The sequence below is a fragment of the Crinia signifera genome, chromosome 4 (assembly GCF_055691185.1).
Source record: "Crinia signifera chromosome 4, ASM5569118v1, whole genome shotgun sequence".
NCBI lineage: Eukaryota > Metazoa > Chordata > Amphibia > Anura > Myobatrachidae > Crinia > Crinia signifera.
This window is the reverse complement of record NC_139220.1, coordinates 174,892,630-174,919,476: the sequence shown is the minus strand read 5'-3', so window position 1 is coordinate 174,919,476 and position 26,847 is coordinate 174,892,630. Positions and strand designations below refer to the sequence as shown.

At 42.6% G+C, this 26,847-nt stretch overlaps 2 protein-coding genes across 4 annotated transcripts in view; one reads left to right on the top strand and one right to left on the bottom strand.

Annotated features, from left to right (window-relative positions):
• Positions 1-13,423, bottom strand: part of PHTF2 (putative homeodomain transcription factor 2) — an 86,648-nt gene extending 73,225 nt beyond the window's left edge. Inside the window, exon 1 of one of the 2 annotated variants that reach the window (XM_083183050.1) lies at positions 13,164-13,423. The gene's annotated coding sequence lies outside the window, so the exon portion shown is untranslated. The remainder of the gene's footprint in view (positions 1-13,163) is intronic. The other variant, XM_083183049.1, reaches the window with a different exon arrangement.
• A 367-nt stretch (positions 13,424-13,790) lies between these two features.
• Positions 13,791-25,033, top strand: TMEM60 (transmembrane protein 60). 2 transcript variants are annotated; one of them, XM_083183052.1, is made up of 2 exons: positions 13,791-13,995; positions 24,330-25,033. In XM_083183052.1, the coding sequence occupies exon 2, from the start codon at positions 24,377-24,379 to the stop codon at positions 24,773-24,775; it is 399 nt and encodes a 132-aa protein (XP_083039178.1). In that variant the 5' UTR covers positions 13,791-13,995; positions 24,330-24,376; the 3' UTR covers positions 24,776-25,033. The 2 variants fall into 2 exon arrangements, with proteins under 2 accessions (XP_083039178.1, XP_083039179.1); XM_083183053.1 differs by lacking the exon at positions 13,791-13,995 and adding an exon at positions 21,443-21,585.
• Positions 25,034-26,847: the final 1,814 nt, after the last annotated feature.

Genomic DNA, 26,847 nt, shown 5'->3' with positions numbered 1-26,847 from the left:
TCAGATAGATAGATATATATGGAAAGGGAGGTAATCCGGCACTCAGTACATACAATAGTCAGTTGCTCCAGGTGACCCTGCCTTAGGGTAATACATGCAAGGATGCTCACAATGGAGCGGAGGCCGGCACTCACGGAGACTCTTCAACAGAAATAAATCAGCAACACCAAAGTGTGGTCAACGTTTCATGTCCTGACGAAAGAGGTATATTAAAACCTCAGAAACGTTGACCACACTTTGGTGTTGCTGATTTATTTCTGTTGAAGAATCTCCGTGAGTGCCGGCCTCCGCTCCATTGTGAGCATGTATGCATGTATGTATGTATTATATATATATATATATTTATTTTTTTTAAATGTGAGAGAGATGCTGGCCTTTTTAGTGGATATTGTGCGCATCTCTCACCAAGATGTTGGCACTCAAAGAGTTAAAAAGCCATTTATTTACATTTCATCATTATCAGTGTATATCCGACAGTGAGTAGACGTTAAAGCAATGACTGCTTTCATTACGGATAAATGTTTTGAGTTGCTCGTCACTTTATTTTTAGTTTTTAGAACACTGGAACAGTGAGTCACTCAGTACGGTTACATTTAAAACCAGATCAAAACCAAACATTCTGAAACAATCCACATTAAGGACACATGTATGTAATGACACAGGCCTCTTCATATTTACTACTTTGATAAATAACTCCAGGCAGCCTCAATGGGACTGATCTCATTTGTACAAATTTTGAAAACCGAACACAGCAATTTAAAAACAAAAAAAACATATCATCTTCTTGAACTTTGAGGATGGCTGAGTAACTTCGAGAATGCAGTTTCTTTACCATTGGTCAAATAGCATTAGACATATCAAATGTGAGGTCACAAGTAATCCTCAGCTTTTGAACAAGCATAGCTCTCTATTCTGCTGTATCTCAGCTTGCCAACAACATAAATCAACATTCCAATATTTATGCCAGCGTTCTAACTGCTTATAGTTTAACTTTCCTTCAGTGTACACCAATAGCAATAATGTGACGCAAGCTTGAAGAACTGGTGACTGAGGGATTTTTAAAAACAAAAAACAACTGGATGCTCTGCTCAAAAAGGACAAAAACTGTACATTTACAGCAGAGCAGAAAAGTAAAACCTTACTTGATCTCGATCCTCAGGAGTAAATTTACTTAAGCTTCAAGAATTCAGGACTGTTGGTTTGGTTAAGCTACTTAATTTTAAGTAAGTAGCTGTTTTAATGGCTCATTTTTTTTTAAAGTTGTCTAATTGGTAAAAATGCATTATCTGAGGTAAATGGCTACCGATTTAAAACAAAGATTGGCATACCTCTTCTTAGCCCGAACAAGTATTGGTTTGGAGGAGGTCTAAATTAACGCAGTGGTATTTATTTATTTTTATTGACTCCTGATCTTCAGTCTAAAAAGGTGCCCACACAATAGAACGATTTTTTTGTCAATCAGACGATTTCCAACCGATCGGCCGATATTTACAGCAAAAATCGGCCACGTGCTCCCATAGATCTTTTGCTAAATCGGTACTTGTTTCCTAGCACAGCGCCCATCGCATCGCATACCATAAGCCATACAATGGTATGCGATGCAATGCGATGTTACGCGATGGCAGCCGATGTTATACAATTGTAAATCGTATACCATCGCATTGTATGCCATATACAATGGTATAAGATTTAAAATTGTATAAGCACCCGAATGGCTGTTTTCAATGTTAATTGGGCCCCCTATAAGATTATTAATTGTATAAGCACATTGTAAGGGGTGCTTACAATGTTAAAAGCACCCCCACGCCACCCCCACTATCAACGCTAACCCGAAGTGTGGCAAGCGTAGCGAGCCTGCGAGGGGCGGCGGTACGCGTCCTCCAACCTTTTCAAACCCCCACTATCCATGTCGGCGTGAAGTTGATTTCAGATAGTGTGGCGAGCGCAGCAAGCCCAGCTAGGGGACGTGGAATACATGTAAAGTAATACGCTGCGCTCGAAACGCGTCGGGCTCGGTGGCTCGCTGCGCTCGCCACACTATATAAACTCAACTACGCGCCGACTTGGATAGTGGGGGTATGAAAAGGTCGGAGGACGAGTACCGCCACCCCTCGTGGGCTCACTGCACTCGCCATGCTTCGGGTTGGCGTTGATAGTGGGGATGGCGTGGGGGTGCATTTAATATTGTAAGTACCCATTAATGTGCTTATATAATTAAAAATCGTATAGGATGCTTAAATCGCATCGCATGCGGCTATATGGCATGCGATGCGATGCGATACAATGCATAAGATGCCATACGACTGAAAATCGTGGGCGCAGTGCTAGGAAACAAGTACCGCTAAATCTTCTGATCTTAAATGCTGCATGAAAGATCAGAAGATGTAGCAAAGATATATAGGAACGCACATGGGATCTTAAGATAAATCTTTGGTGAAGATGTGCGCTTGCCTGAAATCTTTGGTCTAGGATGGACAAGAGATTTGAAGGCTAATTTGTGCACACATCTTAAGATCACAGATCTTTCTAGTGTGTGGGCACCTTAAAGGTGACAGAAGACTGTGTGCAGTATTCAATGCTGGTTTTCGAAATGTGCAGCGAATCCTGTTAAGGATTTGCTGCACATTCGCAGGGTTCCGGAGGGCTGGAGCATTCGCTCCAGCCCTCTGTGTCACCCTATTCAACGCGTCTCCCGGCCCCCTGCAGGCGAAAGTGTAAAAAAAAATAAAAAATCCAGTTCTTGTACATATCTACAAAGCTTCAATGAGCACAGTAATTCTGTAACAATATAATACCACTTTCAGACTGCAAATGCAGGGTTGCACTGGGACTTTGAAACAGGTCAGTCCAAGTGCGACCCTGCATGTGCAGTCTGTTCAGATGGCATAAGAGAACCGGTAATATTGCTGGTTCGCTGAAGTCGTGTGGGGGCGTTTCGGAGCGTCATTTGGGGAGGCGGCAGCACTTACAGCCGGCGCTGCGCCAATCGCTGCCTCCTCCATAGTATGAAAGGGAAACTGGTTGTCCGACCTGATTAACCTGTTAACACTGCACAGCAAAAAAACAGTAAGAACCCTTCCTTTTACCTGGTTTGTAATGCTACCAGTTAGTTATAACCGGTAACCCCTTTGACATCGCACCAATTACCGGGTCGAACCGGCATGAACCCAGTTATTTTGTGCGATGTGAAAGGGGTATAAGGAAGAAGGCAAATTAGCTGCATGAAGTATTATTTTAGCAACAAAACTTAAATCATGTATAAAAAATGCATACCAGACTAGATATTTTGCACTGTCAGAGGAAATAGTTGAAGCTAGTTAAGTATAGAAAAAAAAAAAGCTTGAGGGCTTATTGGGACATGCGCTGCTCCAAGCAAGAACAGGGTAAGTCATGTTTCTTGGAAACTTAAAAATAAACTTTGTTTCCTCCTGCAAGTGACCTTCAGCTCTGTGATGACAACAGAGGTCATCTCAATCTATAGGCTGTGGCAAGAACACTTTTGTCCACAAGGTGCTATCTCTTGACCACCAATGCAAATTATGCCTTGCTTAATATTGTTAATGAAATAAACCAATATAAAGATCCTGCTAGTCTGCAAAAGAAACCCAGTTTCTCATATGGATTCTTATTTATTAATTACTTCACTTCTATGGTAGCTGCTATTAACCATAGTACTCTCAAAATCTCTTCAATAAATTAAGTTTTTAGTTACAGGATACTTAGAATAGAATTAATTTGTGACTTATCGCTGCTGTCAGAATAGCATCAACTTGTATTGCATCTAGGTCTATGCGGAGAAATATTACATTCTGAGATGAACACAACTGTTCTCTTCATTTTGTCCTCAAAGCACTTAGGGGTATCCAATTAACCACAAAACATTTTTGGACACAGAAACAAGGGGTTGAGGAGGTTTTTATTAACGGGCTAACCATTTACATCTGATAAACGCCAATGATTGTGGAAAAAAAATTCTTGTGCAGATTTTATTTAGCATGCGTGGGGCAGGCAATTCCCGGTAAGTCCCAGCATCAGGAATAATTAAAGGAGAAAGAAGGTCAATCAAGCAGGAACAGTGATGAGATCGCAACATGGCAATGTTTTTATGTTATCCAACTTATAAATGGCATACATTCCAGCTGGGTAAAGGTCCAAAGTGGAGTCCCGCAAGGTTCAATATTGGGATCCACCTTGTTTAACATATTCATTAATGATATTAAAAGTAACATAGTGAGTAAATTTGCAATATTTGCAGACGACACAAAAATGAGTAAGGAACTTTACTCAGGAAAGGATGTGGAAACACTACAAAGTTACTTAAATAAACTGGAAAGGTGGGCAGAAAGGTGAAAAATGCAGTTTAACGTTGCAAAATGTAAAGTAATTCATTATGGGAACAAAAACGAACAAGCTACTTATAGGCTAAATGGAGTTATTATAGGAAATTCTGCTGTAGAGAAGGACTTAGGGGTCATCATAGATGAAAAAGTGAGTAATAGTGCACACTGCTCAAGTGCAGCAGCAAAAGCAAACCGGACACTGGCATGCATTAAAAGGGGTATGGATTCAAGGGATGCCAATGTGATAGTGCCTCTTGACAAGGCACTGGTGAGACCACACTTGGAATATTGTGTTTAGTTCTGGGCACCGCACCTTAAAAAGGACATAAATGAATTGGAACAGGTAGAGAAAAGGGTGACTAAGCTAGTAAAAGGTCTTAGGTTAACCAGGCTGAATATGTTTTCACTGGAGAAACAGAGGTTGAGAGGTGATGTGATTAGTATGTTCAAATACATATGGGAATCATATGGAACTGGGAGATGATTTGTTCACTAACAGGCCTATACTTAGGACATAAACTGAGGCTCGAGGAACAGAAATTCCGTACTGAATTAGGAAGAAGATTCTTCACCATTAGAGCAGTAAGATTCTGGAACTCATTGCCGGTGGGGATGATTACAGGAACTACTGTTAATGAATTTAAAATCAAAACTGGATGCATTTTTGGCCACTAAGAGAATCTTATAGGATATGACTTATTCAAGTCAGTAGTTACAAGTTAGATAGGTTGAACTCGATGGACTAACTTATTTTTTCAGCATTATTATGTTACTATGTGACAGTAGCAAGGTCGACACAGAATTTTGTATTTTTTTTGGGTTCCAAATGTCAGCGAGCCTGTGGACAATGTGTATGTAAACAGTGTCCCCCCCCCGCATGGCTCGCTCCACTTGGACAGTAGAGTAGGAACCAAGTGGAAGGACACTAAAAAAGACAAAAAACCTGTGTCCACCATGTTACTGTCGACCAGGTTCCAGTCGATGCTTACCTTCCTTTGATCTCCCGTCACTGTCTATCTAAATGTGGATGACCAAGTATAGGCATCTTACTAGACACTGTCGACCATGGTATTTTCGATCTCCACCCCATCAATACATGGTCCAGATAACTGTTTAAAAAGGTATGCTTGACAACAGGTGAATTAATTAGTACCTTCATCAATTTGATTTAACCATTTGGACTTAATTATGGATAGCCTTAAAACTTGGGCTGGGTAGAGTCTATGGCTGGATTCACGCCTAAAGATTTAGCCGTCTATTGCGAACATAAATCTGGAAATGTACAGTATATGAGCAAATGAAAATAAGCATAGTAGAAATACAACAAATTTATCCAAGCAATTGTTTTTATCTATCAGATTGATTTAACCAATTTGTCTAACTTACCAGTGTGTTTTCTAGCATTTGGGAGCAAATTTTTTGATGGTCATTTGCTCCCACACTGTACATTTCTAGGTTTTTGTTCACACCAGATAGATTGGACAGATATCTGCAGGTGTGTAACCAGTTTAAGCTTATAGGAACATTGTTTCTGAAATAGAGGCTGGCACACAATCTTGGGGTTATTCAATATTTCATTTAATTAATCACCTCCCCCCCCCCCCCCCCCCCCCCCCCAAATAAACAAAAAAAAAAACCTATCTAATTGGTTCTTCTATCGTGTACTGACTTGATGCCCATACACACTGGAGGATATAGTAAAATATATCTCTCAGAAAGGTCTTTCTAGTGTGTACACCCAATACTGTTAACCATTAACCACCCCCCCCTCTCGGCTGAACATGTGGGTCAATTTGGCTATGTGTAGTGTGTATGGGGCAGTGTATGTTGGAAGGAAATATGTATTTCTTGTGATGAAAATATTATGTAGTGTTATACCAAAATAAAAATACCATCTACTGTCTAAAGTTGGTATTACATTAGCATAGCTCTTTATTAAACAAAAGACCATAACAATTCTGGAACATCCAAGACCAATATTTTTTTTAATGATAAACTGATAATTTATACTTCAAAATATACTCACATAATTGGACTTTTGAATTGGAAGGGATTTTTGGATGCCTATTTAAACTGGACCATCCAAATCGCTATTTTTGCAAAGAATAACATTGATTTAACTAGTGAACTCTTACACATTAAGGCAGTGGTTCCCAAACTTTTTTGAAATTTAGGCACCCTGGTGTATCAGAATTTTTTCACGGCACCCCTAAGATAAAAGCATCTTATTGATAATATAGAAAAAAATAATATATAAAATTAAGAAAACTGTGTTTATATGTCATTCTTAGGTTTAATTATGTGAGGAGTGACATGATGCACCTCTGTCAGTCCACATATGTTATGATTGGAAGCCACAAGCACTGGTTTTGGCTATTACAATGACCATAAATAATTTGAATTGCTCCTGAACCACCAGCCCGAGGCAACCCCACAAGTGTCCTGAGGCACCCTAGGGTGCCACGGCACACAGTTTGGGAACCAATGCGCTAAGGTAAAAAGGTAGTAACCAGAGCTATATATCAGATGTTCTAGTGATGTATTTTTACCATCTAAATCTAGAGCGCATATTTCCTTTTGCTTTAAGCACTCTATGCTCTTGCTCTTTGCTTTTACTTAATATAGTGTTTCAATAGAAATGATTGCTTTAATTCACACTTTGGGGGGAATCTTGTTAACAAGGTGAAGCAGAGATCTTTATTGACCAGATGTATGATCATCTTGTCTGCCAGAGCAGGGGAGTGAAAGAGACCCGGGAGTACACAGTGCATCAGCTTAGTGCTGACACCCTGTTTCACCTTGTCCAGCCAGCTCACTGGTTATGCGCGAGATCTTACATGCAGGCCAGAGGTGGCTACCACCACAGCCAGCCCCTGCTGTGGAGCCAGCGCAAATACACATGCCAGTTTCTGAATGGACAGCGCTGCTAACCTTTCATACATGGCCCCAACATGCTATATTTTAGCACACACCACCAGTGTAATACAGGGATTGTAACCACAGTGGGACAGAGTTTCCTTACATACTTTTTTCCATTTGTTATCATTAGTATAAAGAAAGCTCATATCGTTCTGACTATACCCTGCAGAACATTGTTCAGGGAGAGCAGACAATGGCATAATATAAATTTGCTTTCCTAGGTGGAGGAGGCGTGATCAGGTAATGGACAGACGTGTTTTAGAACATCCCATCTCCCTCAAAAGCAATACTGAGAATCGTACTTTCTAGTGCATTCACTATAATTTGCCCCATGTTTACATATATCCTGCAAGGCTTTACATTTTGCCAATTGGTTCTCCTCCGTCATCTAATTACACCTCTCCTGTCCTTTCTTTCTCCCATCATTTCTGCCACCTTCCTCAGTTTCCACTAAATCACACTTAAAGAAAAATTGACAGTGTTCAGTTTAAGAAATAGTAACATTAAGAAAACTGTATTTAAATTGAGGTACATTTGCTGCAGGACAGGGCTAAGCATGGCGACTGTAGCACTTGAAGACTTTGCATTTTTGACTCGATGGATCCCGGTACGAAATTACAGGATTAGAGGACCATTCATTTTGGGGTTGAAAGGCTTGTAAGATATCAATACATATTTATGTTTTAATGCACAGTGTTGAAATAATCAGCTGTTGCACTTCGCAGGTTAATTGTAGTGTATTTAGAATGTGGAAACAGTATATATGAAAACAAATGTAGTTCAAAATTCTACGCGTTAACGTGAAGCCCCAGGAAATCCCATACTGCAGGTCTGTACCATTAAAGTGACCCAACCAGCAGATGTAGAAAGTTAGAGGAAGCTGCCAATTTCAGCCAACTAATTGCAAAACAGCCCTAAAGGCTCCAGCATGGTTCCCTACAGCAGTGGTTCCCAACCTGTGTGCCTAGGCACCCTGGGGTGCCTCAGGACATTTGCAGGGGTGCCTTGGGTTGGTGGACAATATATGTATAATATATATATAATAATAATATATGTGGACAAACAGGAGCAAATCCTGACCCTCACCAGATAACTGTGACATATAAACACAATGCACTTAATTTTATATTTTTTTTCTGAATTTCTGGATAAGAAGCATTTGGCCTAGGGGTGCCTTGAAAATATTTTAATGCTCTAGGGTGCCGTGATTCAAAAAAAGTTTGGGAACCACTGCCCTACAGTAAGAATCCGCTTCCCTAGTATCTGGCTGCTTTCTCTCTGCTGAGCAGCCTGTCCCACGAACTGAGCTCCTACAATTATTTTAGGCAATGTGATGAGGGAACATCACTCTCCCCTTGACTTCCATGTGCCTGGGACTGGCCAAAGGTTGTGCTTTCTTCCCAGCCAACCTCATGAACAGAGGTGAGTATACCCCTATTTGTCCACTGGTAACCACATTAAATGTAGAAAAATATATATACCAGCTGTTCCACTTGCCAATTCAGTTGCCACGGTTCCCATTGTCCAACCTTAACTACAAAGTGTAAGGAGTCAGTAACAGATGGTATTGATGGTGAGAGGGGCAAAGTAAGCCCACTTACTCAGGAATACAGAATGGATGACCAGAGATAGAGGCCAGCACCTAGGGCAGAATAAGAAGTCCATTCTGGAGGGCTGAGATGTAAAGATCACACTACCCCACTGATCCTTTCCAGTCTCCCTGGTATTACAGAGAAGCTATGGGTGTCTATAGATTGTAAGCTTGTGAGCAGGGCCCTCCTACCTCCATGTCGGTTAGTAATTACCCAGTTTGTTTAATCACTGTTAATTTCAATTGTAAATCGCAACAGAATATGCTGCGATATATAAGAAACTGTAAATAAATAAATGGTACTAGAAGGTGGGTTAAGGTTAGGCTGCGGGGGGGAGTTCTTAGCATTGTGATTTCACACCCAGCCTCCCGTATGTATTCCCCACTGAACATCTAGTGCTGTATAATAAACGTATGCTGTGATATCCCTAAGCAACTTTAGATAAGGGAGATTTCTTTCCAGGACATTTCTGGAGCTAATGATCATAATCTTGCTACAAGACAGTGTGACAAACACTTAAATCACTCACTGGCTATATGGGGGTTAAATCCAGTGCCTCTAATGTGGGGTACACACCAGGACGACCCACTCATGATGCACATCGTGAGCGGGTCGTCAGTGTTTCTTCCGACCCACTCACGATGATGCTGGGGGGGGGGGGGCACGACCCGCTTACTATGTGCGCCGTGAGCGGGTCCGATCCGCTGGTGTATGGGCGAGTATGGGCTTTCTTCAGATCCTACCTGCAGCAGGTAGGATCTGAAGAACGACCGACCCGCGGGACCGCGTATCGGATCGGTATCGGTCCACTCCAGGACAGAAAAGGGCCCAATCACCACACAATCTACATCCAATCGGTCGGAATTGGATCTAGATTGATGGGATCGGACCCTTGTCGTCCTGGTGTGTACCCAGCATAAGTTCAAACCCCTCTGCCCATTACAAAGTGCAGTCTTTAGGAAATAGTCAGTAGGGAAATAGATGCAGCAGCATGACCACATCTAAGAAATTAGCATTTCTAGGTGCCAGTAGTAGGAACCTAGAAGTGGTTTCAAGTACCAGAGTAGTTATCTGGGTGAAAAAAAATTGTTCAGTAGAAGTCCCTAACAGTTGGTTATTAATGAGAATCCCTAGACTAGGGCTGACCAAAACAGTACGCGAGATCTACCAACAGCTCACATTTTCCAAATCACCAAGCTGGTGCACAGGTGAAGTCATTAATAAGTCACATTTTCAAACGCACTGCATTCATTCCTAACGGACATTATACAGATGCACAGGTAGATCTGGAGGACCATTTTGGCCACCAGTGCACTATACTCTAGAAGTTGTGAAGACACTTATGTTGAATCAGGGTTTTGTGACTGCCCGGCAGAGTGAGGTCATCTGGAGACCCATATGGATTACCAGTGATTATATTATTCATCTCTAGGTATTCCTGGATACCATCTCTTAACCTTTTTCAGGTCCAACAACTAGTCAGGCTCAACAGCCCTAGGGCTAGTAGCATTCAATGTAGAACATTTTTTTTTATAAAAAAAAAATTACAATTAATAACTAAAATAATTATACATACTAATAATATTAATAAAAAAATACATTTAAACCATACCGTTTGAATTGCAAAAAAAACAAAAACATTTGGACTGCAAAGGGTTGAAGTTCCCTCAAAACATTTCTGTACGATCGATGTTAAGCTCACAGATCTAAAATTCGCTGGTCATCGCTTTTTCCGTTTTACATATCGGTACTACTTCCACAATTCTCCAGTCCTTTGACACGGTACTGGGGGAATAGGATTTATCAAAAATATAGTGCAGAGGATTTGCTATCCCCTCCTTTATTTCCAAAGGAACCCTTTTGTGAATCTCATCTGGGCCTGCTGATTTGATTTCTTTGATTTTTTGAAGCCTCTTGAGGATCTCCTTGGAGGTGTATGGGCACCATTAATATACAATTCAGACAAGGAAGGATTTGCAAGACCTCTTACATAATATTTGTACATTTACTAGCTTATGTAGCAGTTTTTTTGTCTGCGTTTTTTATTATTTTCCTTTATCCTACTATGCAATATCAAAAGAAAAAGGTCTAATCAACAAATTCAAATGCAGAAACAGGTAATTTTAATATGTTAAAAAAATCTGTTAAACTGGATACACACTAGACCAGTCCTGGTCAACCTGTGCCTCTCCAGCTGTTATGAGAGTACAATTCCCAGCATGCCTTTCCTCAGTTTTGCTATTAGGGAATGCTAAAACTATCGCAAAACATGCTGGAATGTGTAGTTTCCTAACCGCTGGAGAGTTGCAGGTTTTCTAGTCCTACACTAGACCATACGTCACCTAATTCAGTTGATCAGAGCATCATATGGTCACATCGACTACCGTGAACCCACTATGTTGCTGACTTTGCACACCCCCGCACATTGGCCCTTATTCAGATCTGATCGCAGTACAAATTAGTTCTCAAAATGGGCAAAACCATGTGCACTGCAGGTGGGGTAGATGTAAACTGTTCAGAGACAGTTAAATTTGGATGGGATGTGTTGAAACAGAAAACTAATACCCCCTTTCCATCTACAAGCCGAGTCGCACCCAGGATTTTGTATCCGGCTACAGCCTAGTTGCTACCTGGCTTGCAAACCCATTCACACTAGAGTCGTGTGTGTGTCCCCGTCCCCCCCGGCGTAATGTGGGGCGAGTGACATCATCAGGAGGTGGGGTCAGGGAGGCGTTGGGAGATAAGAGCATCTCCCAGCGCCAGCTTTTGCACTGTAGTGAACGGGACCCAGGTCGACCCCGGTTACCCGTTTACACTATACATTGACCCAGGTTGAACCCGTGTTCAACCCTGGTCACTACCTGAGTAGAAATGGCAGGTCTCATGACCTGGGTTATTTCAGCAGGGAGTATTTCCACCTGCATAAAATACCGGGTTTGCGTGCAAAACCCTGTGATATTTAGGCTAGTGGAAAAGGGGTATAAATTGCAGTGTGAGAATAAAGTAGCCAGTATTTACCCTGCACAGAAACAAAATAACTCACCAAAATCTAACTCTCTCTATTCATGTTATATCTGCCCCCTCTGCAGTGCACATGGTTTTGCCCATTTTGAGAACAAATTTGTACTGCGATCAGAATAGGGGCCCCTGTCAGCAACACGCAGGACAGAGAGAAGACATTGCTAGCAAAGACTATGCTGTGTAAAGAAGCATGGCCGCCGCAGATAATGTATACCCAGCTTTATAGTTATCGATTTACAGAAATTCAGCTTTCCCTTTTTACTTGTCAATCACCAATAATTAGAATAGGCACCATAAAAAAGTCTATAAAAAAAGTCTATATTTTTGTTGGTTTGTTTTAGGATAGAGGGTAGAACAAACAAATGAAAAACAGAATAAAAAGGGGAAGACACAACAAACAAATGGATAACAAACAAAACAAAAAAAAATTACTGGCAAGTTTTCTTATATAGAATTATGCAAAAATGTAAAAAGTAATGTAAGAGGGTCGTGGCAGAAATAATGGGTGAAGGCAAAAAGTACAGGATTACCAGGGACGGTTTGTTGCCATTTCATCCCAATAGACAGGATAGCTATAGCGACAGTTAAGGTGCCCATACACGTTACAATTAATGTATACAATATCGCATCTCATTGCATCTCGGTTTTGCGATGAGATGATATCTAGTACAAAAAGTATGTGCTGCACATACTTTTTGTACTAGATCTCAACGCAAAACCGAGATACGATGAGATACAATAATTGTAACGTGTATGGGCACCTTTAGACTGGATTGATATGCTTTTATAGCCCCATTGACAGCTGAGATTTTAAATGTATGTAGGTGAATGCAGTCACATACTTTAATACAAACATATCTATTAAAACACCAAACTGATGACGGCACATGATACAACCTCTATAGTACAAACCCATATAGGACATGGAATGTAGCCCTGTACTAGCTGTATAAAGGACATTGTTCTGTGGTGCCCTCTATAAGTGAGAGAGTGGGCAGCTGGGGGTGGGTGCTAGACGTGTACACGGCTAGAACGAGTAACACAACGATAAAAGAAATGACATACGTGACGTCCCCATGTGTGTAAGAGGACGTGTGCTACACAGCAGCACGTATGTGACAGGACATGCAGTACTGCATGTGTGCCCGCAGTGTAGCAGGCAGGGATGGAGAGGAGGCGATGCCTGTTGATGAGTAGCTGGCACACTGAGTCACTGGTACAGCAGGCAGCGGATACTGCATGATGGGCACAAAGTCTTACAAGGTACAAAGACTACAGTCTACAAGGTTACCTGCAGCCCCTGGAGCCGCCTCCGTCTCCTCCTCCCACCTCGGGCACCGGACAGGACTCGGAGTCAGGACCTCACTCCAGCATGAGCCCTGTGTCCGCGCTCCCGGTGCGCGCACTCTTCGTCTCTGTAGACCGGCCGGGTATGAGCACCTGGCACGCGCAAAATTCTTCCCTTGGCAACGACAGTTGCGTCACAAAGGGTTGACCAATCAGGGAGTTGTAAGGTCACTGAGTTTAGGTGAGGCGGGCCCGCAGTAGCGCATTGGAGGCAGTCAGACAAAGACTCCCCAAGCGGCAGATAGCGGGCTATTTCCAAAACAAATATGTCGGACCGTGTGTAAAGTTCCCTTATGAATTTATCGTCCATCTTGGTCTCTGGAAAGACCAGATACATTGGTAACGACTTACCCAATACTAGTATTTGAATAAATCGCATCTCATTACGAATTGACGAAGGCAGTGGCATAGTTAGGCTGTCATGTATTGTGATATATCAAGTAAAAATATTCTTTACGCCTATATTTTCCATTACTAAAGATGGCTTACAAGTGCGCCGTGATTGTGTTAATGGCATCTGCAGATATCTCCTGCTGATTGGTTAAACCTTGCATGATGATGGCCAATCGCCAGACGAGCTTGGAACCGGAAGCGATTCCTCCGTGGTACAGTACTTTTATGATGGACGCTTTACGGCGGTGACGGGTGATTCCCTGCAACCCTTCAGATTCCCAGTGATAGAGGGAATAATCTGCGTTTCTGATAGTGTCATTACTTGACATGGTTCTGTGCTGGCTCGTCTGAAAATGACTGCTAGTATGCTTCACTGCTTCTTGGTGAGAATTCATTTATATTCATTCTGTCATTAGACCCAATGTGATATAGGATGGTGCACTTGCATTAATTAACGCTTTTGTTAGGCTTTGGTGGCGTTATAGAGAGTTTCTCAAACTATTAGTCCTCTAGGCAGCATAAAAGCCATGGTATTAAAGACAGCTGACATAAATTATGTATTTATTACCAGTTATTTATATAGTGCACACGTGTTCTGCAGCGTTTTACAATTTAGAATATTTTGAACATTTACATCTCTCCCAGTCTCCCTGGGCCTGCCCCAGTGGAGCTTACAATCTATGGGGCGGATGTCCCTGTATTAAGCCTGGTGAAGAGATAAAGAGGAAGGAGAATGCACCAGCCAACCAACTCCCGAGTCCCAACTGTTATTTTCAAACACAGCTGATTGGCTTGTGCGTTATAGGGATGGCCATCGTTGCCATTGATGGCAATTCTGCAACAGGCCATCGATAGTGCTAAAATTTGCAATGGAAGACCATCGATATTTTTACATATCGATGGAGATCCATTGTGTTTGATTGGCCTGTGGGCCAATCAAAACACAGGGGTGGTGCTTCGCGGGTGTCAGGGGGCGGGGCTATGCTCCGTGTCCCGGGACTTTGAAAAAAAAAAAAAGGCAAAACATAGTTTTGCTGTTCCATCGATGGAGGGAAACCATCTGGTTCTCCCCCATCGATGGCAAAAGTATTCGACATCCCTAGTGCGTTATCTCCTTCCTTCACCAGGTTTAATACATCTGCCCCTATATTTCCTACCACATGTACACTCAAACATTCTAGGGTTAGTTTTTGGGGGGAGCCAATTAACCTACTAGTGTATATATGTTTGGACTGTGGGAGGAAACTGAAGCGTGGGGAAATTATACAAACCGGCATAGTTAGGGCCATGGTGCGATTTGAATCTGTGATCTCAGTGCTGTGAGGCAGTAATGCTAACCATTACAGTCTGTTTAATGTAGCTGTATGTGCTTAAGCCTAAATGTCCTTAACGTGTGTGTTACAAATCCAGTATAGCACCATTGCTAGAGGGAGGAATCTCCCATAATCTACATCAAATGTTGTGGTGTATGCCATATTTATTTATATTATTATTTAACAGGTTTTTATATAGCGTATACATATTCCGCAGCACTTTACAGAGCAGAGTTATGAGCAAAAACACATAATTACAGCACAAGACAGTTTAGGACAAGTACATGGTTAATAAGGATAGTTGCATCAGGGGAAAGGACAATGAAGCAATCATCAGGGTGGCAGTTTTTTTTTATATATATATATATAAATTTTATTGATGAGATGCCATGGAAACAAGGGTAAGAGACATATTGAAGAACCTACGCAGAGGTTCCAAAACAGAATTCAAATATGCACAATCAACATAATACAGAGGCATCTCTTTTGTTGGTACTTATGTGTTAGTTGGGCGTGCTTAGTTTTCCGCGGGGCTCGCCACACTATCATGCCGAAATGGATAGTGGGGGTATGAGCGTACTAACTATAGTGGGCGCCCAACTAACATATAAGTACCCTTTTGTTTTTGAGGGTGATAATATATTGAAAAACAGTACAAAGATAGTGCTAAAGATCAGAGAAAAATAAAGAAAATATTATGAAAAACTACAACAAAACAAAAACCATGATGAAAAAGAGAGAAAAAAAAATAGTAGTAGAGTAAAGGAGGGAGAGGGAAGAGCAGAAGAGGTGGAAAACAAGGAAGATGAAGGGGAGGGGGGGAGACTGGAAAGGGAGAGGCCCCGCCCTGACCAATTTACCAGGAAATCAAATAGGGTGGCAGAGGTTTATATATTCTAAGAAAGGCACATAAGGAGAGAGGGCCCTGCTCGTGAGAGCTTACATTCTAAAGCTGGGTACACATCTATACAATCCTTATTTATTTGCAACTGTTCGGCCGACCGTACTCCCGTCGGACCGTCGATGAACAACAGCCGACACGCGCGTACACACCTGTACAATTTTACTTGCGACGTCTGATGTACTCCCGTCCAAACTGTCGCAAGAAAAAGATTGTACCACCGTACACACTGTCTCGATTTGGGCTATTGACACGTCATATGTGAGAAAAATTATCATAATGGGCTGGGTTAGGGCATAATTATAGCAGTCACCCTTTTACCTATTAAAAAAAAAAACGGCTGGTTCCCAAAATACGGGGGACAAAATGACCAGGGGTCCCCCGTATTTTAAGAACCAGCCCCAGGCCAAACCAGCCAGCAGGGTAATGCCACAGCCGGGGGACACTTATTATATAAGGTCCCGCGGCCAAAGCATTCAGCCCTCTGACCGGTCAGCCTGGCCAGGGGTCCTGGGGGAGTGGCGACCCCCCCAATAAAGGGGTTACCCCCTCCCGGACTTACCTGACCAGGCTGAAGCCTGGTGCTGTCCCCGGTGGCCCTGTGGAACTATGAGGGCTGATTCAGTGTAAAAAATAGATGAAAAACCTATTGTCTTTTCCTGTGGAACTATGAGTCCCAGCAAGCCTCCCCCGCATGCTGGGACTTGGAGAACCACAAGTCCCAGCATGCGGGGCATTAAAGGGCCCGCTGGCACTTATAGTTCCACAGGGAAAAAAAATAGTTAAATACACACTGACACATTAGAAAAATAAAAGTTTAATACATACATTACACAAACACACTGATACTTACCTATCTTGATCCCGTAGGTAGATCCCTGGGTCCGGTCCGGTGGCTTGGTTCCGGGGCTGGTCCGGGTCTGGGGCTCCAGGGCTGAAGAGTCCGGGGTCCTGGATCCGTAGTAATCCAAAGGGGTACCTGGGGAAGGAAATCCTACTCGCCTGCTCCTGTGGCAACCACCTCGGCATCTTCTGTTGAAGTAGCGCTGCTCCCGGCTGCAGTGGTACCCGCTCCGCCTCCGCTGTACAATAGAGACGCAGAGATCCTTCTTCCTCTGCGTCTCTGCTCAGAATGATTTCTGGTTAATCAGGAGCCGAGGTGGCTGAAGAGCCGGGGCTGGTATTAAAAAATCAGGAAACCAACCAGATAGGGCTTCGCTGATTTTTTTAAAACCAGCTCCAGGTCCGGGGCTGGTTCCCAAAATACGGGGGACAAAATGACTAGGGGTCCCCCGTATTTTAAGAACCAGGCCAAACCAGCCAGCAGGGTAATGCCACAGCCGGGGGGAGACTTTATATACAAGTCCCCCCGGCCAAAGCATTCAGCCCTCTGACCGGTCAGCCTGGCCAGGGGTCCTGGGGGAGTGGGGACCCCCCCCAATTAAGGGGTCCCCCCCTCCTCCAGGACTTACCTGACCAGGCTGAAGCCTGGTGCTGTCCTCGATGCCCATGGGCGGTGGGCATCGAGCTGATTTCAGTGTAAAAAATAGATGAATAAACTATTGTTTTAAACTGTGGAACTATGAGTCCCAGCAAGCCTACCCTGCAAGCTGGGACTTGGAGAACCACAAGTCCCAGCCTGCGGGGCATTAAAGGGCCCGCTGGGTCTTGTAGTTCCACAGTAAAAAAAAAATAGTTAAATAAATACACACTGACACATTAGAAAAATAAAAGTTTAATACATACAGTACATTACACAAACACACTGATACTTACCTATCTTGATCCCGTAGGTAGGTCCCCGGGTCTGGGGCTCCAGGGCTGAAGAGTCCGGGGTCCTGGATCCGTAGTAATCCAAAGGGGTACCTGGGGAAGGAAATCCTACTCACCTGCTCCTGTGGCAACCACCTCGGCATCTTCTGTCCGGCTGCTGTGGTACCCGCTCTGGCTCCGCTGTATACTAGAGACGCAGAGATCCTTCTTCCTCGGCGTCTCTGCTCAGAATGATTTCTGGCCAATCAGGAGCCGAGAAATCATTTTGAGCAGAGATGCAGAGGAAGAAGGATCTCTGCGTCTCTAGTGTATAGCGGAGGCAGAGCGGGTACCACTGCAGCCGGGAGCAGCGCTACTTCAACAGAAGATGCCGAGGTGGTCGCCACAGGAGCAGGTGAGTAGGATTTCCTTCCCCAGGTACCCCTTTGGATTGCTACGGATCCAGGACCCCAAACTCTTCAGCCCTGGAGCCCCAGCCCCGGAACCAAGCCACCGAACCAAGCCACCGAACCGAACCTAGGGACCTACCTACGGGATCAAGATAGGTAAGTATCAGTGTGTTTGTGTAATGTATGTATTAAACTTTTATTTTTCTAATGTGTCAGTGTGTATTTATTTAACTATTTTTTTTTCTGTGGAACTACAAGTGCCAGCGGGCCCTTTAATGCCCTGCATGCTGGGACTTGTGGTTCTCCAAGTCCCAGCATGCGGGGGAGGCTTGCTGGGACTCATAGTTCCACAGGAAAAGACAATAGGTTTTTCATCTATTTTTTTACACTGAATCAGCCCGAGGGCCACCGGGGACAGCACCAGGCTTCAGCCTGGTCAGGTAAGTCCTGGAGGGGGGTACCCCTTTATTGGGGGTGTCCCCACTCCCCCAGGACCCCTGGCCAGGCTGACCGGTCAGAGGGCTGAATGCTTTGGCCGCGGGACCTTGTATAATAAGTGTCCCCCGGCTGTGGCATTACCCTGCTGGCTGGTTTGGCCTGGGGCTGGTTCTTAAAATACGGGGGACCCCATGTCATTTTGTCCCCCGTATTTTGGGAACCAGCCCCAGACCTGGAGCCTGGGGCTGGTTTTAAAAATTCAGCGAAGCCCTATTTGTCGGGTTTCCTGTTTTTTTTTTTTTTAGTCAAAGCTGGAACGCCCACATGGGCGTTCCAGCTTTGGCAGTATAGTCGCAAGGACGGCAGCATATCGGTCGAACGTGCATACACACTGCACTTTTGTACCGATATGGGGCCGTCCTGTCGGATGAAAATTAAACAGCAAAGAACTGTCGACCGACCAAGTATGGATGGTCAAGACAGTTTTTTGCCGTTTATCGCTCGTACGGGACAGCGTATACACATATACAATTGAACGGCTGTCCGACCCAGAACGGAAGAACAGCCTGACAATTGTATATATGTGTACCCAGCTTTAAGGGGAGGGTTAGACAGACAGAATGGGTGACACAGAAGGGGAAGAAGTGAGCATAAACAGAAGGTTCGGATGACAAATGGTCAAGTTTTATGCAGGAGGGTGGGAAGAGGTAAGCTTCGTCTTTAATATTTTAAATCTAAAAAAGCGTTTGATCATCCAAGAGTAGAAAGCAGAGAGACAGTTGGAGATATGAGTGAGGATAGAGGGAGAGAGATCAGGAAAGTAGGGGTAGATTTCAGTATTATCAGCATAGAGGTGATAGTGGAAGTCGAGTGAGCACATAAACTCACCCAGAGAGGACATGTAGCGATAAAGAAGAGGTCCAAGAATCAAATGTTGGGGGACACCTACTATCAATGGAAGAGCAGGAGAGGTGAAGTCATTAGAGGTACAGCTGTGCATTTTCAAAAAAGTGCAAATACAAGCATAAAGAGTGATATTCAAAGTTTTAGCAGTTGTAGAAATGGTGATATTCTGGATGAATAGCCAGATTAAGCAGCCAGTAGTATTTTATGAGAATGAAGTGAGCTCACTAAAAGCAGTCCCTTGGTTTTCTGAGTTGCTGTTGTTTTTTGTCCTTCTGTTTCAGAATCAGAATCACTTTATTGCCAAGTATATCAGTGCACACAATACACACTACACGAGGAATTTGTTTCCGATAACCGCTGCTCCCATACAGTATAAATACATAACAGACTATCCGGACCAATAAACATGGGGGAGTGCATTCTGGTTGCTAGGTACATGTGTTTCACTTTGATACCAAGTTGGTTGGCAGTTTCTGTCCAGGCTTAAGCTATGTAACTGTTTTCTCCCTACTTAAAAATCTTCCTACTTTAAAACCTGACAAAATATCTATAGTCAGCCTGGTATCCTCAATAAATACTAAAAACTGTTTCTAAGTTAATTGAGACCCCACCCACCCAGCTAAGATAAACAAATGGTAAGAGGTTACATACCATCCCAGCCACTAATACATTCTAACTCACTTTAATTCTTAATTCACAATTACCTATGATAATGCAGTATGCAAGGCAGAATGAAGCAGACTCAATACTGGCAATGGCATGTTAAACACATATGTGTACCAGATGGGGACACTGTGATGAGGGAATGTTTTGAGTTGGATAATGAAGGGAACGTCTACCAATAACCGTAATCACTACATAATTTGGTTACTCCCATATAAGATTTGGCTTTGCAGACGTGGGACAATCCATCCCCCATCTTCTCCAATTATCATAAAAACAACTGAGCATCATAGAATAATCAGCACAATTCTACAACCGTGGACTGGTAATATCAACCTTCTACAATTTATCCAGTTGGAACTGTTACCTCTTAGCAACTATAGCTCCAGATACACAAATTAATTTATTATATGTATTTTTTTTATTATCCATTTTTTATTTTTACGTTTAGTGTGATATATGTTATTAAGAATAATTGTTCTTTTATTAGAAAATTAAATATTTAATTTTCATTATCACCATCTAGTAAATCATTCAGCCAGCGCTGGCACATTTCTTCTTTACTCCCATACTCCCATATAAGTTAATATACCAGGAGTTTATTAATCATACAAATAGAGGTCAAGTAAAATCAAGCTTACATTTAATATGCAGATATAGAGGCAGTGTAAAGCCCCGTACACACGGGGGAGATATATTGCTCAGTTTCTCCTTTTCATCAGCGACCAGAGATGGTCGCTGATGAAAGGGAACCTCTGCCGGCGGTGCCGCAGAGGTAATCAGCGATTGCAACAGGGCTGAAAACGTGAGCGCGCACCCGGCGATTTATCACTGGGGCACACTCCCATCACTGGCAATATGGTCGCCAGCGATTTCAGCCCCTATCTCCCTCGTGTGTACACAGCTTTAGTATCTCAACGAGTTTACGCTCCTTCACCCTAAATTGGGCTGGACTTCATCAGGAGGATAGAAAACATTGCTCAAAAGGGCATATTTATAGCCGGGACAAAATTGACATGACCTTCTGTTGTATTTTCAGTTTCTGTTATGGAAACGCAGTTTTGGAGGTATTCGTGCATGCACGAGATGTGTTTTTTTGTGTATCTATCTTCTCACACACTCTGCATAGAAGCTGGCACTCCTGTGCTGTAAAGAACAGCTGCATTTGGTGCCTTCTAAAGGTCTATAGTCATACAGATCCCAATGTGGAGCATAGGCGGTACTCATGACATCTTGATAGACACAAAGTGCCTTATTCTAGTTCACTCTTTCTGACAAAATCCTTCTCAGATGGACAAAACCATGTGCACTGCAGGGAGGCAGATGTAAAATGTGCAGAGAGAATAATATTTGGGTGAGTTATTTTGTTTCTGTGCAAGGTAAATACTAGCTGCTTTATTTTTACACTGCAATATGGATCTCACTTTGAAGTAAAACCCGCCAAAATCAAATTCTCTCTGCACAAGTAACATCTAGCCCACCTGCAGTGCACATGCTTCTGCTTATATGACCCCCTGCACCACTGCTATACACAGGTGCTGAAGATGTCTCACCATGTGCTACAATGTGTTGATGCAGTTCTAGTTTTAAGTAAGTATAATTTATATGGCGCACTTTCTCCAACAGGACTCAAGTTCTACTTCCACTGCCCTGACAACACAATGATGTAGGGTATTTTGGGGTGCATGTCACCGTGCATCCCAAATGCTGGCACTGCACCTCCAGATACGGATTCAGTATGAGATCCCGGCGTTCAAAATTCCGACAAGGGGGGGGACATGGATCCCCCCCCCCTTGCGGGCTTGACCCTTGACAAAGGTCCGCAAGGGGACCAAAACGTCAACAATGCATTATCCAATGTTAAGATGAGAGAATGAAAAAAGTGAGAGATTTGGTAAGAAATCTCCAGGTTTTTTAAAGTGACAATCACACTTCAAATTACACTTCAAAATCAAACTGTGTTTTGCAGTGTAAATGATTGCCACTTTAAAAACCCTGGAGATTTCTTACTAAATCACTCACTTTCTCATTCTCTCATCCTATTACATTTCACCCCTTGTGTTTTTTTTTTTCTTTTTCAAAACTGGTCTGTTTATCTACTGGACAATAGAGCACACTGCTCCCAATTTAGGTTGCTACTCTAAAAATATTAAATGGGCAAGTTATAGCACATCAGGTTATACTGTTTAATAGGACATGTTCACTCCACTCAGCCATGTCTCCTAAGCTACCAGTCGAGAGGTAAAACTATTTTTTACCACATACCTAATGTAATGATAATAATAGTAAGTATTGATGTGATGAATACCACTGAAAACCCACCTGTTTATCAAAACCTACCCTTCTCATAACCTAGTACCAAGGCTGCTCACCGAATCCTGCTGCATCATGTCCTGGCCATCCCTGCCATGCTCACTTTTCCTGGCCATCCCTGCCATGCTCACTTTCAGACCTCCTTGCCTACACCTCGTCACTTTTCTGTCTCCCCCTTCCTGACAGGCCAACCTGTGGCTCTCCAGATGTTGTGAAACTACATATCCCAGCATGCCTTGCCACAGTTTTAACACTCCCCTATAGCAAAACTGTGGCAAGGCATGATGGGATTTGTAGTTTGACAACATCTGGAGAGCCACAGGTTGGCCAGGCCTGCTCTAGAATATAAGCTTTTCTCTCACACTTACAGCACTCTTAGCTACCATCTATACCCACATTTCTTCTCACGTGTTTATTCATCTCTACCAATGACCACCTTCCCCTGGTAGCATGTGGACAACTCTTTTGTACTGTTATGTGCTCTGTGTACCCTGTATTGTGCCATATGTACAGCACTGCAAACCACTTGTGGCTCCTAATAAATAAAATTTATAATTTTCAATCCTGGGGAACAATGTAGTGTTGCACATAGCAAAATCAGATTTCTTTTGCTTTTAAATTCTTGTACATTGATAGCTAAAGTCGGGTTGGTTGCAAAATTATGTTTTGGTAACATCACTCTGCTTCAAACTCACTGGAGCACCTCATCAAAAACTGCTGTGATGTGTTGCTTCAGATCGTTTACACTTACAGAAAGAGGATATATCAGATTTTTTTCGTTCAATTCCTGTAATAACCATTTGCCATTAGCATAAATATCCTGGGTTTTTGCCCGGGAGCACGCAAAACCAGGATTTTAGGCAGGTGGAAACGCTCCAACCCGGGTAGTGAGCAGGGTTGAACACAGGTGTGACCTGACTTGCTGTGCAGTATAAACAAGTAACCCAAGTTGATGCGACCCTTGTCCCGTTCACTGCTATGCAATAGCCGGCGCTGGGAGATGCTCTCTTCTCCCAGAGCTGGCTCAGGACCCGCCTCTGGTGATGTCACCTGCCCAGAATTATGTTGGGTGGGGGATGCTAGTGGAAAAGGGTTTACAAGCCAGGTTGCTGTAAACAATATGACGAAACGCATCACAGCAGCTCTGGGGAAGTTTGGAGCTAAATGGATTATTGTATTGACGAGTGCCACACTTAGAACATTCTAAATGGGTGTACACATACAGTAGGCTAGAACTGGAAGATGTTGACCTTTTCAAAATCAAGATGTAGCCACCGAAGATAAGTTGGCTGCCATCCCCAGCTCCAGCCCATGTGTACAGCCAGATACACTGCGGTGTCTAGTCAAAATTGACTTGCCTGCACAGTCTAATTGCAGGGCTATAGCTATTGTCTTCAGTGTAAACACGGAGTGATTCTGGCTAACCAAGGTGATTTCCACTATCTAGTCCCATGTGTACACGGCTTTAGTCATAGAAACTTAAAGACATAACTACATATCAATGTAAGTATTTTGAGTACATCAATTATTTAGTTTATAAAATGTTAAAGTGTATGTATATTATTTTGTAACCCTGTGTGTGTGTGAAAAAAAACCACACACAGTGCCAAAAATCATAGAGGTGCAGAATGGTGAAGTGTTAAAATCAATTGTCTTTTACTTCAAACTATTTAAAACTCACATAAGGAGTTGTCAGATATATCACAAAAGGCCCATAGTTCTGGACACATTAGTCCATACACAAGTTAAACGGCCACACTGGCATTCATATTGTATTCCATGGACTCCATGATGCGCCAGTGTCTGTTGGCTAAGCACCAAACCGGTTTCATCACAGGTGACTCCATCAGAGGGTGTCTTCTTTAATATATACGAATGCATTTAAAAAAAATAATAATTTTGATTTAGTCAAATGCTCTAAAAACCCTTCGGTCATTAAACGTATAAGTTTAACATTTTTGTCTTATTACAGAATTCTGTGTCCATGCATACAAACTGAATATGTTATCCTCTCAATACAGGAACACCACTCTTCATCTTGGCTTTGAAACCCTCTAAATCAGTTTAAATGAGAATGTCCCTGGCTCAGAGGGTGCTGCTTACTTGGCTGTTTAGTTTACTCTTCCTGATCATGTTGGTGCTAAAGCTGGATGAGAAGGCCCCTTGGAACTGGTTCATCATCTTCATTCCCGTCTGGATATTTGACACCATTCTACTTGTTATGCTAATTGTGAAAATGGCAGGACGATGTAAATCTGGGTATGATCCCCGGAATGGAGCACAAAACATGAAGAAAAAGTCTTGGTATCTTACCGCCATGCTACTGAAATTAGCATTTTGTCTCCTCTTATGTGCATTGTTGCAACAATTCACCAGTGTGTATTTATGTTTTGTATTTATTCCTTTGTGGATACTGTTGATTGGTGGGCTGACTGAACTTGGATTTAATGTATTTTATGTGATCTGAGACCTGCTGGACCTGTTGGAAGCAGCAGAGCTAGGGGGGACAGTCCGAAGCTTGCCATCAAAATGCTGAAATTCCCCTATTGAATGGCATCCTTGATTTCATGAAGGTCATTTAAATTAAAAACATGTATTGCTAGCAGAGAAATATCCACTAGTGTATTTGAATGACTTGTTTAAGGGAATTAAAATATATATATATTTTTTTTTTTTTTTTGCTGTAATATATGTAAATAAACCTCAAATATGCATTTAATGCTCATTTTTCTGAGGGCTCTCATTAATTTCAAATTCTATCGCTGTTATCTGTTCTGTAAATGTTATAGGATTGTACACATTAGAACTGTACACAATCCATTCAAGTGATCATTATTTTGCAAAGTGTTATTGGAAACTCAATAAATTAATCTTGAAAATGGTTTGCCATTTTATGGGCAGCCAGTGTAGGGAGCAGAGAATCTGAGTTATGTGGCACGTACAAGGCTGGTTGGATAACAGCCTGGCAGCTGTGTTTTGTACCAGCTGTAATCTGTGCAATTCTTTAGCTGGGAAACCAAAGGTAGAGGGCATTGCAGTAATCTAATCAAGATTATACAAATACATGTATGACTTCTGACAGATCTTTAGAGGGAATTAGGTGTTTGTTTCTGGCTATGTTCCTCACAGGAATGAGGATTTAATTGTGGCTCATATATGATGTTTTTGTCAAGCCACCATCCAGCACCAGGCTAAGATTCTGCACATGATCACAGTTTTGTAAATCTGTACCACCAAGTGTCAGTCCAGTTGGGTGGCTATGCTGCAGTCCTTTGATGTTGAGGCCCTTTCCTAAGCACCTCTGTTTTATCCGTCTCCGCCAACTGGCACTCATCTAGTCCTGGAGTTAAGCTAGATATCCATGTTGGGTTCTCTTTATAGACCAATAACTATAATCAAGGCATTGGTCTAAGAGACTTCTACATAAACAGGTAGTTTGGCCCACTTCTACTGAGAAAGGCACTCCAACTGTTTAATGGATGCAATTTTCCAGACTGCATGTTTCAGCTGTTTATCTTTCCATAGATAAGATTTTAGCATTTATAAATATTAATATTTAGTTCTGTTGCACCTATAATAGTACACAAAAATGATGACTTACAGTGCAAGATAATGTAGGACAAGTATATGGTATAAAAACTCTGGTGCATTAGGGGACATTACACTAAAGTAATTGGCAGAAGGGCAGAAACTGAGAGTTAGGTGCTGTTGTATGGAGTAGAAAATAGTTTGATGGGGGTAAAACACATGAGTAGAGAGACCGGTTTGTGCGAGGTTACATTCTGAAGGAGAGGGGCAGAAAGACTGAAAGCTGTGACACATTTGTGGTAGAAATGGGTTAGGATGAGATGGCTAGTAGGAGGGGGGAAGTGGATGTAGTACCTTTTTGGAGAAGATGAGTTGAGCAGCAGCATTACTGATTGGAGTGGAGAGAAGAGGCAGTTGTTTGGGAGACCAGGTAGTAGTAGATTGGACAACTAATCTGGAGACAACCAGTGAGTGGATGAAGGTCTTGGTAGCATCCAGGATGAGAAAGGGGTTTTATTCTGGATAGATTTTTGAGAATGAAATAGCAGGCCTGCGAAATGACTGGATGTGTGGTTTGAAGGAGAGTGAGCAATCAAGGATTTCTACTAGACCGTGCACTTGAGGGCTAAAGATCGTTGTGCAGTCAAATAGTGAAATTATGGGTGATGAGGTTATGCAGGAGGGTGGTAAAGATGAGTAAGCCAGGAAGCAAAATGATCAAGGAATTTTGTGGGTATGACAGCTACTCAAAGGTGAAGCCAGCTCTCAACTTATTGTAACCTAGACTGTCAGTCCTGAAGGGTAAAAACCCCTCCAAAATGAGGGCTGACCAGTAAGACTTACAATAGGAAGTCACAGTGAAGCCAGTGCAGTCTCATGGACAGCATCTGGCTTTGCTAATGCTGTGCAGGGTGGCAGATTATACTGGGGTGGCTGTAGTCCTGCAGGTAAAAATGTACCACTGAAAAGGACCATGATAGGGAAGAAGTGGTTGGGAAGAGAAGCAGAGTG

Coding starts and splice junctions, on each gene's coding strand:
- TMEM60 (XM_083183052.1), top strand. CDS start 24,377: ATGAGAATGTCCCTGGCTCAGAGGGTGCTGCTTACTTGGCTGTTTAGT.